The 16045-nt window shown below is 43.3% G+C and overlaps 1 protein-coding gene and 1 pseudogene across 1 annotated transcript in view; both read left to right on the top strand.

Annotated features, from left to right (window-relative positions):
- The window catches only part of PKD1L3 (polycystin 1 like 3, transient receptor potential channel interacting), a 61812-nt gene that overhangs the window by 17424 nt on the left and 28343 nt on the right, over positions 1-16045 (top strand). The window contains 7 exon segments of the mRNA XM_070044122.1: positions 3147-3377; positions 5205-5306; positions 5590-5745; positions 5747-5775; positions 11195-11338; positions 15176-15374; positions 15740-15964. Coding sequence (XP_069900223.1) covers positions 3147-3377; positions 5205-5306; positions 5590-5745; positions 5747-5775; positions 11195-11338; positions 15176-15374; positions 15740-15964 — 1086 coding nt within the window.
- LOC115857059 (U2 spliceosomal RNA) lies at positions 179-340 on the top strand (annotated as a pseudogene).

Here is a 16045-nt window from a genome sequence, read left to right on the forward strand (position 1 = left end):
GAACGTGTCTCTTTGGAGCAGGCTTTTGTCATTTTTTCCCCAAACATTAGTCCAGGGTGAATCTGACAATCTACATAAAGTAAGACAAGTGGTATGTGGAAGCTGATCAATTCTACAAGTACTAAATATGCGGAGGGTAAAATGAGGCCGACTTTCTGCTGCATAAAAGAGAACTTTTATTGCTTCTTGGCCTTTTGGCTAAGATCAAGTGTAGTATCTATTTATGTCAATTTAATATCTGATACAGCCTCTGTTCAAGGACAATATAGCAACTGGATTTTTGGAGCAGGGAGTTGGAATAGGAGCTTGCTCCGTTCACTCCAAAAAAAAGAGAACTCTTGTACTTAAAAATAAGCTAACAGATTCCTGTACACTCTAAGCCAGGTGGGGACAGACCGTCACTTCTGCAATTGCTGCCTCGTTCCAGGTGTCTGACCGCTTTAAAAGGGTGCTGTACGTTTTCACACTAGTGGTCCTGTGAGATCCTGTCTGGTTTCATGTGCACAAAGAATGGGCTGTAAGCGTCTGGAAATCCTGAGGCAGCTCTTCCTAAAAGATCTGATAGGCCTTCCCTGGTGGCGCAGTGGTTAAGAATCCGCCTCCCAATGCAGGGGATACGGGTTTGATCCCTGGCCAGGGAAGATCCCACATGCCACACAGCAGCTAAGCCTGTGCACCACAACTACTAAGCCTGCGCTCTAGAGCCCACGAGCCACAACTACTGAAGCCCGTGTGCCTAGAGCCCGTGCTCCGCAACAAGAGAAGCCACTGCAATGAGAAGCCCGTGCACCACAACAAAGAGTAGCCCCGGCTCGCCGCAACTAGAGAAAGCCCACACGCAGCAATGAAGACCAAACACAGCCAAAAATAAAAACAAATAATTTTTTTTTTTTTAATGTGAGAGTGTTATCCAGATTGAGAATACAAGGAACGAGGGTTCCTTGGAAGGCTTCCGCACCATTCATGCAACCCCTCAGACTGGGAGCTTGTTAAAATGCAGAGTCTGTCGCAGTAAGTTGGGGCGGGCCGGAGAGTCTGCCTTCTGACAAGTGTCCAGTGCAGCTCGGCAGGGAAACCCCATGGAGTAGCGAGGTGGGGGAGATTTTCTTCTCTCCCAGCAGTGACCACCTACTGCAAGAGGCATCAGGACATCTCCTGCCTCCTTGAAGCCTTTGTAATTTGGACTCCATGAAAGTATCAGAACTCAGAGTGCACGATGAGAATTCCTCCAACGGCCAAAAGTGGACTGGGCAACCAGAACTTAACCTTGTTCTGTGGAAGGAAATCAGTCATCCTGACAGCATTTTAGGCTTTTCATCTACAAAATCAGGTGTGGAATTGGTACCTTCCATTCATTTGCTTAGTGACATTTTAAAAGATATTTTTTATAAAGAAATGTTACAATATATGAAAAGTTATAGGGAATAATATGATTAAAAAATTAAAGACACCACTCAGCTTTATCACAAAGTTTGTATTTTGCTGTATTTAGTTCAAGTATTTTAAAATTTAAAAAAACACTGGGATAATGGAAGATCTGGATCTATCCCTCTCCAACCTCATTTCCTCATTCTTACCAAAGGGTCACTCACCCCTGTCCGGAATTTGGTATATGTGTTCATTCCTTTTCTTTTTTTTAAAGGATCAAACTTTTCTTTTTTTAATGTATTTATTTATTTGGCTGCATTGGGTCTTCATTGCTGCACACGGGCTTTCTCTGGTTGCGGCAAGCGGGGGCTCTTCATTGCGGTGCACAGGCCTCTCATTGCGGTAGGTTCTCGCTGCATAGCACTGGTTCTAGGCGCGCGGGCTTCAGTAGCTGTGGCTCGCAGGCTCTAGAGCGTAGGCTCATTAGTTGTGGCACACGGGCTTAGTTGCTCCGCGGCATGTGGGATCTTCCCGGACCAGGGCTCAAACCCACGTCCCCTGCACTGGCAAGCAGATTCTTAACCGCTGTGCCACCAGGGAAGTCCTATGTGTTCATTCTTTCAGCAGATATTGAGCATCTAATACATTCCAGACCCACGTATAGGAGCTAGTATTGGACAAGAATGTCCTCATGAGCTTACTTTCCAATGAGGGAGGCTGACAAACTGGATTCATGAATGGTGGTTTGCACACTTTTGGTCTTTGTGTAAATGGTACGATACTATTATATTCTTTTTTTTCTTTTTAAGTTTATTTATTTATTTTTTGACTGTGCCTCATGACATGCAGGATCTTAGTTTCCTGACCAGGGGTCGAACCCGTGCCCCCTGCAGTGGAAGCACAGAGTTTTAACCACTGGACTACTAGGCAAGTCCCTATTATATCCTTTTTTTAACTTGCTTTGTTCATTCAGCATTCATCCAAGTTGATGAATCCAGCTTCAATTCACTCATTTTTAACTGCTGTATAGCAGTCCATCAGTTGTGGATTTTTAAAATTATTTTATTTATTTTATGTTTGGCTGCGTTGGGTCTTCGTTGCTACGCGCGGGCTTTCTCTAGTTGCGGCGAGCAGGGGTTACTCTTCGTTGCGGTGCGAGGCCTTCTCATTGCGGTAGCTTCTCTTGTTGCGGAGCATGGGCACTAGGCGCCTGGGCTTCAGTAGTTGTGGCATACGGGTGCAGTAGTTGTGGCTTGTGGGCTCTAGAGCACAGGCTCAGTAGTTGTGGCGCATGGGCTTAGTTGCTCCGTGGCATGTGGGATCTTCCCTGACCAGGGATCTAACCCGTGTCCCCTGCATTGGCAAGTGGATTCTTAACCGCTGCACCACCAGAGAAGTCCAGCAGCCCATTAGTTTGCCTCTGCTTACTTATTTGTTTGTTTGTTTGTATGTTCTGTTACTGGACACACAAGTTGTTCTGATATCTCCTAGTTGTAAACAGTGTTGACAGAGACATCCTTTCTCACGTTTCCTTGTGCACGTGTGCGAAATTCCCCCAGGATATACATTCAGAACTGGAATCACAGGATTCAAGGAGTTTTGCTTCTTCAGTTTTACTAGATGTTGCCAAGCTTCTGTGCCCATCAGTTGTCCCAGTTTACACCAGCAGAGAATAAGCGATCAGCCCTTGTTTCCCAGATCTAAATGCCTGTGTTTGTTTTACATGCGTCCTTTTCTTAGCACGCCAGTTAGAATCAACGTCTTGACTGTTATTCCACGTTGGGCCACAGAGCCCACTTTTGAGGACACAGTGTCTGTGTAACCACCTAACCTACTTGGGCGGCGATTTCTTCATTGTGCCTCGGGCAGTGAAAGCGGAAGACACAGCTGAGCTGTTCCTTCGTGTGACCAGCAACACCATCGGGGTGCCCCTGTTGGCCAGCCTTATTGGAGTCTATATGCTCATTTTTGTGGGGGCTTGGAGAAAGGACCAAGCAGATATGCAGAAGGTGATGAGACTTTGATTTCAAAAACTTTGCCACAATGTCTTAAATATGTGGAACAAGATGAAAAAAGAAACAAAAACGCTTCATCGAAAGAGGCAGGTAGGGGGCTTCCCTGGTGGCGCAGTGGTTGAGAGTCCGCCTGCCGATGCAGGGCACACAGGTTCATGCCCCGGTCCGGGAAGATCCCACATGCCACAGAGCGGCTGGACCCGTGAGCCATGGCCGCTGAGCCTGCGCGTTCGGAGCCTGTGCTCCGCAACGGGAGAGGCCACAACAGTGAGAGGCCTGCGTACCACAAAAAAAAAAAAAAAAAGAGAGAGAGAGACAGGTAGGGACTTCCCTGGTGGCACAGTGGTTAAGAACCCGCCTGCCAATGCAGGGGGCACGGGTTCGATCCCTGGTCCAGGAAGGTCCCACATGCCACAAAGCAACTAAGCCCATGCGCCACAACTACTGAAGCCCGTGTGCCTAGAGCCTGTGCTCCGCAACAAGAGAAGCCACCGCAATGAGAAGCCCGCTCACCACAACTAGAGAAAAGCCCACGTGCAGCAACGAAGACCCAATGCAGCGAAAAATAAACTTAATTTAAAAAAAAGAAAAGGCAGGTAATGTAAGAATTCAAGTGGGGCTTCTCTTAAATTTCTCTTCATATCTTCTGGCTTAAGGCCCAGGGACTTAACCTTTATCTCCATTTTTTTTTCTTTTAGCCAAGGTTGAACCTTCATATGATTCATTTAGGTTGGGAATAAGCCAAAAGAAAACACCCAAAGAACTTAACTATAATCAAATGCAAGTTTATCTCACTTAATACATTGGATATGAAAATTATGTGTAAGTCAAGTTATAATTTAACGGCAATATATAGGAAACCTGTAAGTGATCTTTATTTTTTTTTTAATTTATTTATTTTTGGCTGCGTTGGGTCCTCGTTGCTGCGCGCAGGCTTCCTCTAGTTGCAGCGAGCGGGGGCTACTCTTCATGGTGGTGTGAGGGCTTCTCATTGTGGTGGCTTCTCTTGTGGCGCAGCACGGGCTCTAGGCGCGCAGGCTTCGGTAGTCGTGACACGCAGGCTCAGTAGTTGTGCCCCGCGGGCTCAGTAGTTGTGGCCCGCGAGCTCCAGAGTGCAGGCTCAGTGGTTGTGGCGAACGGGCTTAGTTGCTCTGCAGCATGTGGGATCTTCCGCGATCATGGCTCAAACCTATGGCCCCTGCATTGGCAGGCAGATTCTTAACCACTGCACCACCAGGGAAACCCAGAAACTTTATTTTAAAACAAAAAAAATCCTTTGATGACAGTTTCTTTCTAATTTCTGTTCTATATCTTTCTTATATTTTCCTACATGTGGAAATTCTAGAATACACAAAATATCTGTTTCTTTATGGCTGTTGGTCTAGAATTACTATTTTTAGTAAATAAAAATATAAGACAGTTAAATTTGAATTAGAAATAGTGAATGCATTTTTAGTATAAGTATGATCCCAAATTATTCATCATTTGTCTGAAATTCAGTTAACTGCATGTCCTGTATGTTATCTGATAACCCTTTCTGGGTGGGTGGGAGGTGGAGATATTTAGAGGTCTAAGACCTGATCAGTTGATTCCATGAATATTTCATTTTAGAGACATAAACTCTGGACTGTCAGCCCTTATTCCCCCCTTTTGTCACTTAACTTAGGTCTACTTATCTGTACATCTTCTCCCCACACCTCACCCTTTCTTTCCACAGAGCTGCCAAAGCTGCCGCAGTGCGTCCTCCTGTTTCTAGCTGGAGAATGCAGGGGTCTATGCTAAGTGAAGATCTAGTTTTCTCGGTTCTGCTTTTTCCTGCAGGTGAGGGTCACTGTCCTGGCTGATAATGACCCCAGCTCTCAGTTCCACTACCTTATTGAGGTCTCCGTGGGCTGTCGAAGAAGGGCTGCTACAACAGCTAACGTTAGTGAAATAAATGTTCCTCATTTGTTACTTGGTGTCTTCTGCCATGTGAGGTACAGTCTGACTTGGTGATATCCCTGTGTCCAATTGTCCCTTACAAGGATCCCAGACAGTGATCTTTCCTGGTTCTAAATTGTACACCTGAAGAGCTCTTTCTGCTTGTCTCAGACCCCAAGACTTCATTTAATTGCAGTTTTCTCTGTCCTCATCTTTCTCCTTAGAGATAAACCAAAAGAATCCCGTTATAACTTCCTATACTGTATCTTTCGTTGTCACGTTTTAGGTGGTTATCACCCTTTATGGATCAGAGGGGCAGAGCGAACCCCATCATCTTTGTGATTCCCAGAAAGCAGTCTTTGAACGAGGGGGACTGGATGTCTTCCTCCTGGGTACTCCGTCTTCTCTGCAGGAATTACACAGCCTGCAGCTCTGGCATGACATGCAGTTCTGGCGTCAGCCCTTCTTGGTAAGCACCTGTATCAGGCTGCATGTTGCTTCTTCTCTGAAGATCTTTAGCATTCTGGGGAAAGACCTGCATGGCTTTACGATAAATAACTATAATGCTTTGGGCCAAATAGTAACAAATGACTGTTAGATTTTAGTTTCAGAGCTGTCTACACAGAAGAAACCCTGGAAGGAAATATGGAAAATTAACAACACGATTTTTTACAGGTGGTAGAATGATAGATTTTTTTTCCATCAAATGTTGTCATGATGGTGAACAGCAAATAATAATGAAATAGTGCCCGAAAGTACCATAAATTGAAAGTATCGCTAAATAGGAAAACTATCTTCAAACAGTAAATTTAGTAAATGACTGTCTACTGAATATACTTTGCGTCAAAATGAAGAGCTTAAGGAGCGGGGAAGGAACGGAATTACGGTGTGGGATGTGCCTAGAGAGTTAGAGAGACAAGCGGTCAGTGATGAGTGCGTGCACCTGCCCTGTGCTAGATCCAGATGATTCTGCATCTTCCTTCGGCAACACTCTAAGAATTAGGAGAGGAGGGTGGAGAAATTATTGAATAGATGATGAAAATTAGTTAAGGTTGAGGATTATTGGCTTGTTGGGATTAGGAAAAAAGAAGGGAATGAAGTCAAAGGTCTCAGGCCAGTATTCAAACAAGTCAGTTGCTGAATATTGGCCACCTGAAAAGAGCATGCTGCTTGCCTAAAAGTGATAGCAAAAGAAGTCCTTCCCTGCTAGGCTAGACGCACCAACCACTAGGCCAGGATAGCCTGATAAGCTGCTTGCTTTCTGTTCAGGTGTCTACAAAGCGGTTTGTTACACTATCATTCCACTTTCATTTATAAGTAATGTATAATAAGCACTTGAAAGATACTCAGCATCATTAGTCATCAGGAAATGCAAATTAAAACCACAATGATAGCACTAAACACCCACCAGAATGACTGAAATTAAAAAGTCTAACAAAACCAGGATTTGGGGGGGGGGGGCAGTTAGGGCTCTCACACCGCTGGTGGGTGTAAAATGGCACAGCTGTGGTGGAGGACAGTTTGACGGTTTCTTGTAAGGTTAAACATACACTGACCCTATGACCCAGAAATTCCACTCCTAGTTATTTACCCAAGGTCAATGAAGACATATGTCCATTCCGACACGTTCATAGCAGCTTTATGAATAATGGCCCCAAGCTGGAAACAACACAAATGTCCATCGGGTGAATGACTAAACAAATGTTAGTATGTTCATTCAATGGAATACGACTCACGACAAAAAAGAGCAATCTGCTGAGAACACAGCAGTGTGGATGAATCTCAGAAAACACGATGCTGAGCAAAAGAAGCCAGACGCAGAAGGAGACGTACTGCACGATTCCACATAGATGAAATTCTAAAAACAGCAAATTACTCTATAGAGACAGAAAGCAGATCAGTGGTCGCCTGAAGCCAAGGGTGAGCCTGAGGGGGGCTGACTGGGAAAGGCACAAGGGAACTTTCCAGGGTGATGATGGTGGTGCTTAGGACACAAGTGTATACATTTGTCAAAATGCATTGAATTTTGTACATTTTAAATGGGTGCCTTTATCATATGTAAACTATACCACAACAAAGTTGATTTTTTTTAAAGTATGTGTATAGGAAAAAGTCTAGTGCTATATACACTAAATTATTACCAATAGTTATTGCTGGGTAGGATTATGAATTTTTAAGTTTTTCTTCAGGGTACTTTTAGGTATTTCCAAAATTTTTTAACAATAAATTTGTATTTTATAATTATTGGAAGTACATTTTTTAATTTAAGGAGCTATTTCTCGTGGGTGGTACCATATATTCTGTCAAGAGAGTTGTAAACAGGTGCCACGTGGTTGCTTTGTCGTTCTGAGTCCCTAAGTAACTGCAATGGGCAGAACCACACCATCGAGAACCCCTCCCACCACCAATTAACCCATGATATGCATGTAACATGAAGAAGAAATAAACCTTTGGTTTTTTTTTAAAAAAGCTATTTCTCTTAGAGGAAACACTTAAAGGAATTCACACCTATATAATATTTTCCACTTTTCTTGCTCTTATCACTGGTTTATATCAATTCTAATTTTATATGTGGTCTTTAATTATATTTTTTAACTCATAATGACTTTATGCTCCTCAGAGATAGAGATGCTGTCTTATTCATATTTGTATTCTCAAAAGCTCATACAGGGGCTTCCCTGGTGGTGCAGTGGTTGAGAGTCCGCCTGCCGACACAGGTGACACGGGTTCGTGCCCCGGTCCGGGAAGATCCCACAGGCCGCAGAGCGGCTGGGCCCGTGAGCCATGGCCGCTGAGCCTGCGCGGAGCCTGTGCTCCGCAACTGGAGAGGCCACAACAGTGAGAGGCCCGCGTACCGCAAAAAAAAAAAAAAAAAACCTCATACAGTGCCAAAATTATAGTAGGACTCAATAAATATTTGTTACAATTGGTAATTACAGTCAATATTGTAACAATAAATATTTGTTACAATTAAATTCTCAGAGTTACCTGTTCACCTCTAGAGCTTCATATCAGCTTGTTATTAAGGCTCTTTTGAAGACTTTCTTTAGTCAACATTTGCTTTTCTTTCTTTAATTGCAAAAGTAATAGCTGTTTGAATGTAAAACTTGGAAAACAGAAAAGCAAAAGAACTACCCACCCCCAATAAAAAACAGACAGCCAGCATTTTTTCTTAGGAAATGATAATGCTTTCTATATCTTTCTATTGGTCATACTGAATGCATTAACTAGATTTTTCTAACACACATTAGAGTCTCTGTTTCTCTTCTGTATGAAAGAATAAGAGAATAAAAGCACAAAAAGACCCGTGACTAGTTTCTCACCAATCAGAAAATGAGTATTTTCTCCTTTTTTATACTTTGCTCTTAAATGGAAGCTTTAACAGTAGCTAAATTTATCTTTCTGTGAATGTGGTTTTCGTTCCACAGGCTGCAGGATTGTAGTTCTTCTTGCTTCTGCTGTCTGCTCTCTGGTGGATGAGGCTATCGAAGAGGCTTGTGCAAGTTTCCTGATGGGAGGGACTGGTGGTGGGTAGAGCTGGCTGTTGCTCAGGTGGGCAGAGCTCAGTAAAACTTTATCCACTTGTCTACTGATGGGTGGGGCTGGGTTCCCTCCCTGTTGGTTGTTTGGCCTGAGGCGACCCAACACTGGAGCCTACCCAGCTCTTTGGTGGGGCTAATGGTGGACTCTGGGAGGGCTCACGCCAAGGAGTACTTCCCAGAACTTCTGCTGCCAGTGTCCTTGTCCTCACGGTGAGACACGGCCACCCCCTGACTCTGCAGGAGACCCTCCAACACTAGCAGGTGGGTCTGGTTCAGTCTCCTCTGGGGTCACTGCTCCTTTCCCTCAGTCCTGACGCGCACACTACTTTGTGTGCGCCCCCCAAGAGTGGAGTCTCTGTTTCCCCCAGTCCTGTCAAAGTGCTGCAATCAAATCCCACTAGTCTTCAAAGTCTGATACTCTAGGAATTTCTCCTCCTGTTGCCGGACCCCCAGGTTGGGAAGCCTGACGTGAGGCTCAGGACCTTCACTCCAGCGGGTGGACTTCTGTGGTATAATTGTTCTCCAGTCTGTGAGTCACCCACCCAGCAGTTATGGGACTTGATTTTATTGTGATTGCGCCCCTCCTGCTATCTCACTGTGGCTTCTCCTTTGTCTTTGGATGTGGGGTATCTTTTTTGGTGAGTTCCAGTGTCTTCCTGTCGATGATTGTTCAGCAGTTAGTTGTGATTCCTCGCAAGAGGGAGTGAGCGCACATCCTTCGACTCCACCATGTAGCAGTAGCTAAGTTTAACTCAAATGCAACTTAGTCACCTGTGATTTTATAAACTGCCTCAGGAAGAGAGTCCCAGAAATATTTTAGCTCTAAAGCAATCTGTACTCCTTGCACAGAAAATAATTTCCAACTAAAATTAAGCAAGACTTTTGACCAGAGAGATTTGAATGGTTTCATAGAGACTCTTGGGGAAGTAGCATCCTTACAGTAAAGGAGGAGATTAGCTGACTAGGTACAGATGAAGTCAAACAGGCTGAACGACTAGGGGTCCCCGAGGACAAGTTTGTTGATGATTGAAATTAGGGGAGAAGGTAGACACATGGTAAAACACTGTGGTTGGAAAGAGGATGCAACTTCAGGGCCTGTGGCTCTGAAGCCAAGATGAAGCCACAGACCCAAATAGGACAAGTCATTAATATAAACATTAAAGACCACTCCCCACCTCACCCCCCAAAGACACCCCCTCAGACCCTGGTAATTAAATGTAGAGGCAGATAGGATGCTTACAGAGGTGGCAGGGCACTGTCACATGTGGAACAAGAAAATTTATAGAATACAAACACCCACTGAACTATTCCTAGGTTATGGAAGTCTGCATTCTGGTGTTTGGTACATGAACTCCCTTAGAGGTTGGGAAGGAAAAAACGGGATCAGCTCTGGTTTCTTTCTTTAATTCTTGCCCCATGATGAAACAGAATCCATTTACTTGGACACTCACTGTCAGTGAAAAATTACTTCTTTTTTAAATTAATTTTTATTGCAGTATAATTGACATACAACTTTATATTAGTTTCAGGTCTACAACATAATAATTCGAGGTTTGTATATATCGTGAAATCACCGCCACCATAAGTCTAGTTAACAACCGTCACCATACATAGTTAACAGAATTTTGTTTTTCTTGTGCTGAAAGCTCTTAAGATCTACTCTTGTAGCAATTTTCAAATACGCAACACAGTATTAACTATAGTCACCATGCTGTACATTACATCCCCATGACTTGATAATTTTATAACTGGAAGTTTGTACCTTTTGACTTCCTTCCCCTGGTTCACCCAGCCCTCCACCCCCTACCTCTGACAACCACTAATCTGTTCTCTGTATCTATGAGCTCCATTCTGGTTTTGTTTTTTTTTCTTTAAACCTATTTGATGAACTCTGGTGTGTTGTTTATTTATTTTTGGCTGCACTGGTTCTTAGTTGCAGTATGCAGACTTCTTAGTTGCAGCGCATGGGATCTAGTTCCCCGACAAAGGATTGAACCTGGGCCCCCTGCATCTTACCCACTGGACCACCAGGGATATCCCTGGTTTTGGTTTTTCGTTTGTGTTTTGCTTTGTTTTTACATTCTACATCTAAGTGAGATCATACAGTATTTATTTGTCTTTCTCTATCTGACTTATTTCACTTAGCATAATGCCCTCTATTCACGTTGTCACAAATGGCAAAATGTCATTCTTTTTTATGGCTGAATGATATTCCATTTGTACACATACCACATTTTCTTTATCCATTCAGCCATCAGTGGACAATTAGGTTGTTTCCCTAAGATTACTTCTTATTACAGCAACTGATTCATGCCCACCTCCCTAACATGATTCTTTTTTTTTTTTTACTATAGGTATGTAAATTGTCACTGACATGGCAGGTAAAAGGAAATGGCATTTCCTGTGCAATTGTTGGCTGGCCATGGACCTTGGAGAGTGTGAGCGTGACTGGAGCTTCATACCGGTCTCAGAGAAGGAGCTCTTTTCCTTTAGGTACTCTTGAGAAATTATGGTGCGCTACATGTCTCTGAGGCTCTGTTCATTTTCTTCACTCCTTTTTCTTTCTGTTCCTCAGACAGGATAATTTCAATTGATCTCTCTTCAAGTCTGCTGGTTCTTTCTCCTGCCTGCTCACATCTGCTGCTGAGCCTCTAGTGAACTTTTCATTTCACTTACTGTATTTTTCAGCTGCAGTCTTTTTATTTTTCCAGCTGCAGACTTTCTATTTGGTTCTTTTTAAAAATAATTTCTGTATCTTCATTGATGCTCTCTGTTTAGCAAGACAGCATTCTCATTTACTTTGTTTTAGTTCTTTGATATGATTTCCTTTATAGTTCTTTGAAGATATTTAAAATAGCTGATTTGAAATCTTTAGTAAACCGAGTATCTTGATTTCCTCAACAATAATCTATTGACTTGTGTGGGGGCGGGGTGTGAGAGAGAGAGAGATACTTGTTTCTTTTCATGTCTTGTGATCTTCTGTTGAAAACTGGACATTTTAAATAATAGAATGTGGCAACTCTGAAGATCAGATTTCCTTCCTCTCCCCCAGTATTTGTTGTTCTTAGTGTTTGTTGTTGTCTAGTGTCTGTTTCTAACTAATTCTGTAACGTCTGTATTCTTTGTCATGTGTGAAAACTGAAGTTTCTGCTCAGTTAGCTTAGTGGTCAGCTAATAACTAGACAGAGACTTCTTTAAATGCCTGAACCAGTAAGTCTCCCAGTCTCTGCTGAGGGGTTTTGCATGCATGTTGTGCCATGCCTTTAGCACTCAGCAAGGCAACTGACAGCTCTGCCTCAGCCTTCACTTCCTGCTTGCTGAGAGCTTCAGGGTCACCCAGGGGTGAAAGCGTAGGGCCTTCTCAGGTATTTCCCGAGCATGCATACAGCCCTGGGCATGCATGTGGCCTTCTAGATTCCCAGGACTGTGTCAGAGCTTTTCAAAACTCCTGTGGACTTCTCATTTTCCAGCTTTTCCATTTAAGCCTTTTGGTTAGCCTGTCGTTTGCCTCCCATATCAGGCAGCTGTGAAGGTAAACAGGTCGCCTCTGAATATTTTTGACAGTGCCCTCAGGGAAAAAGCCTTTTTCACTGGAAGAGCCTCCAGTCACATCATATAAGGACAGCCTTGCAAGTGGAGCTTTCCAAGGAACTATCAGACAAATCAAACAACGCCAATTCTCTGGGGAAGGCAGCTTTTAAGGAGCTCCAACCCCATTCTCCTCCCTCTAGTGACTGCCAGGCTGCTGGTTTTCACTGTGATCAAAGGCTGTTGGTTTTAAGGTTACCATGGAGCTAGAGAAAGGGAGCTGGGAAAATAGGGCAATTTAAAATGCCACAAAATTCACTGTTCTTACTAATATGCAGCCATTTTTCTTGCGTAAACACTCCCAGGTTAATACAAACCTTTGGTTATTTACCTGAGTTCTGAAAATTTTGATTCTGGCTTTTTTGTTTGTGTGTTTGCGGTACCCGGGCCTCACTGTTGTGGCCTCTCCCGTTGCGGAGCACAGGCTCCGGACGCGCAGGCTCAGCGGCCATGGCTCACGGGCCCAGCCGCTCCGCGGCATGTGGGATCTTCCCGGACCGGGGCACGAACCCGCGTCCCCTGGATCGGCAGGCAGACTCTCAACCACTGCGCCACCAGGGAAGCCCTGATTCTGGCTTTTTAAGAGAACTTTTATCATTGCTTTTATGGAGGAATTTTCAGAGGTCTTTACTCCACCGTTTCCACTGACCCAAATGGATTTAGACAATTTACTACTTATAGCAGTAGTAGCAACCAGAGCAATATTTTGTGTCAGTTCCCAGATTCGACAGGGTGATGTAATGAGAGCCAGGTGTTAGCTGCACATACGATGGAGGTGCATCACAAAAGAGGAACCTCAAGGTTAGGAGACTCTGATCTGATATACCAGCTGCCAGAAAACCTGCCTATCCTTCCCTGTAGAATGAGACATTATCTTCATTAGCCTGGAATGTAGAGAAATCTCTCAAGGGGTGAGAAGAGGGCATTTCTATCTTTATGACCCTAGAATGTCTCTGGGGAGTAGGATGTCTCTATCTTTACAATCTGGAAATGCAAATAAGTTGGCTCCAAAGAGAGTTCCTGACTGTCTGTTTTCAGGGCTGTCTGCTTATACAAAGATACTTGAAAAGACAGTCCAGGAGCAAAGTTTTTATTAATGCCTAAATGGGAAGCATTCATAGAGAATTGCCTTCCAACACTGCCTCTGTTCTGTCAGTCTAACTGTTATTCTTCTAAAGTATGTTGTCTTTTCTCTTTTTAATATTTTCTCTTTATCCTTGATGTTCCAAATTTTACCATAATTCTTTTCACTGTAGATTCACTGTTTATACTGTTTAGTACTCAGAATGTACTTAAAATTTTTTTGTTGTGGTAAAATACACATAACATAAAATGTAGTGTTGATATACAGAATCATGTCTTAAATTCGCAGAAATTCTCAGATGTCACGTCTGAAAATATTGCTCCTCTGACATTGCTTTACTCTATGCTGGAGCCTCTCAAACGATCCTCCACGTTTTTAAGCCGCTCTTGCGTGCATATCTTTTTTGTCTCTCTGTGATGTGTTCTGGGTGAATTCTTTCATACTACCTTTGGGTTCACTAATTTTCTCTTTAACCAGGTCCCTTTCTCCTAATTTTTTTGTTTTGAGGACCATATTTTTCAGTGTCAAGAGTTCTAATTTATTCCTGTTTTTCATAATTTTTTATTATTTTAAAGTGAACATTATTCCTTGTATCTTTGAGCAACCTGAAATACTTAAAGTCTTTGTCAGACTGTCCCATGAAATTAATTTCTTCTGGACTGAATTACTGGCTGTGTTGGCTGCCTTTCTTAGCATTCGATTTCTTCATGTGTTTAGGAATTTGGGCGTGTAGGTTGGTTTCATTTTTAAATCTCAACCTCTCTCTTTTTCTCCACACATCCCTGACTCGTACTTTTTTGATGTTTTCATCCAACCCTTCACATCACTAATCTAGAACTAGGTCTTATTCTATTATACCATTTTGGAGCTCCTGTTCCTCCGTGAAATTAAAGAAACCAGATCTGTTGCACGTCTTGCCATGAGCCAGTGGATCTCTTGGCTCAGTTCCTGGCCGTGGGGCTGTCCACTCTCACCCACCTCCCTACTTACAAATGTGTGGCCCTGTGGCAGTTTTCGGTTCTGCAGAATTCTTCCACGAGCTCCAGCCTCAACCCTGGCTTCAGGCAGTGAAGTTGGCTTTACTCTCCCTTTCCCCACTCCATGAATCACTTTCAGTTCCAGTTACTCTATGGGAATCCGACTTTGACCTGTGTATGCCTTCTTCCAGACCTGGAGCGCAGAATCCTGTGGCTTCTTTCCCCACCTACCATGTTGTTTCTCATTCCAGTCCTCTTTCTCAGAGACTTTTATTGTGTTTTTAAGCCCAGCCAGTGTTTTGGGTTCTTTCTTTTTATATCCTATTTATAGTTCCTTTTGGAGTAGAGAAGGTGCTCCAAGTATGAATTTACCAAACTATCTTGAGTGGAAGCTTAATGCAAACTTTCTAAGAGTAAAAGATTTATCGAAACTCTGATAAAGCTAAAACAAGTTTTGGTTTTAAAATCTCATGCAATAAAATTACCCTTATCTTCAAAAACCTTTTACCCCAAAATAACAAAAAAATCGTATCATCAAGTCGCCTGAAAGCTTCTTCACAGAGGTGCTGAACAGTGGCCGAGTTGTTGCTGTGCAGCTAGCTGCCAGGCAAACCACATTCTAGACTAGGGCACTTTCAGAATGAAATCTCCTGCCTTTCCTGTTCTAATTTATCTTGTTAGACGCCTGTTCTCCTCCATGATTGTAGAAAATCTCACCCAGGATTGTCTGTGGCTCTCAGTCACAACTTGACATCCCTGGACCCAGTTTATAAGAGTCCAGCGGCTCACCTGCTGCATGACCCTCCTTCTCTGCAACATGGTCACCTATGTCACGTTCTAGAAGATGAACGGCACCACCACCAAGAGACATGAGCACGCTGTGGGTGAGCCCTGATGTGTGCTGTTTGTGGCACGTAGTCCTTTGATTACTCCACTCTCCTTCCTTCCAAAGTTAGAAACAGAATGAGTATATGTGCCTTCATTTTTCCTCTGCTGCCTTCACATTAGAAGATACTCATTTAATTCCACTCTTAAAGGAGAATAATCATTTATTCTAACATTACACATTTTCCCACAGATCTCTTTTATTAACACATGATCAGGATCTTTACTGCCATGATAACTTGTTATCCTTAGATAATCATAGTTAAATTGCTAAATAAATACTTAAACCTGGGAGAGGAATGCCTTGGAGATGATTTTAATTGTTGAGGATGAGGGCTGTACGTCCTGCTTTTCTTTCAGTGCCCATTTGCTGTGACCTGGTCTGAACTGCTCGTCAGCATCCAAACTGCTATCATCCTTTTCCCCGTCAGTCTTGGGATTGGGCGGCTTTTCCTGTTGATTCAACCACAGGAACCTCTACCTCTCTTTCCTCCCATCCAGGCCTCCTGCCTCTCAGATGCTTCTTTTGAGCCTCTGTCTCTCTCACAGAGATAGATGAGGTAAGCTTGGTATCAAATTTTACAGGTAAACGTCATGCTCCCTCCCCCATGTAGTGGAAAAGGTCAGTAGAAAGGATCTCCTGCAAGGCTCCTGAGGTCCTGTTAA

Source organism: Globicephala melas, chromosome 19 (assembly GCF_963455315.2).
Source record: "Globicephala melas chromosome 19, mGloMel1.2, whole genome shotgun sequence".
NCBI classification, from domain to species: domain Eukaryota; kingdom Metazoa; phylum Chordata; class Mammalia; order Artiodactyla; family Delphinidae; genus Globicephala; species Globicephala melas.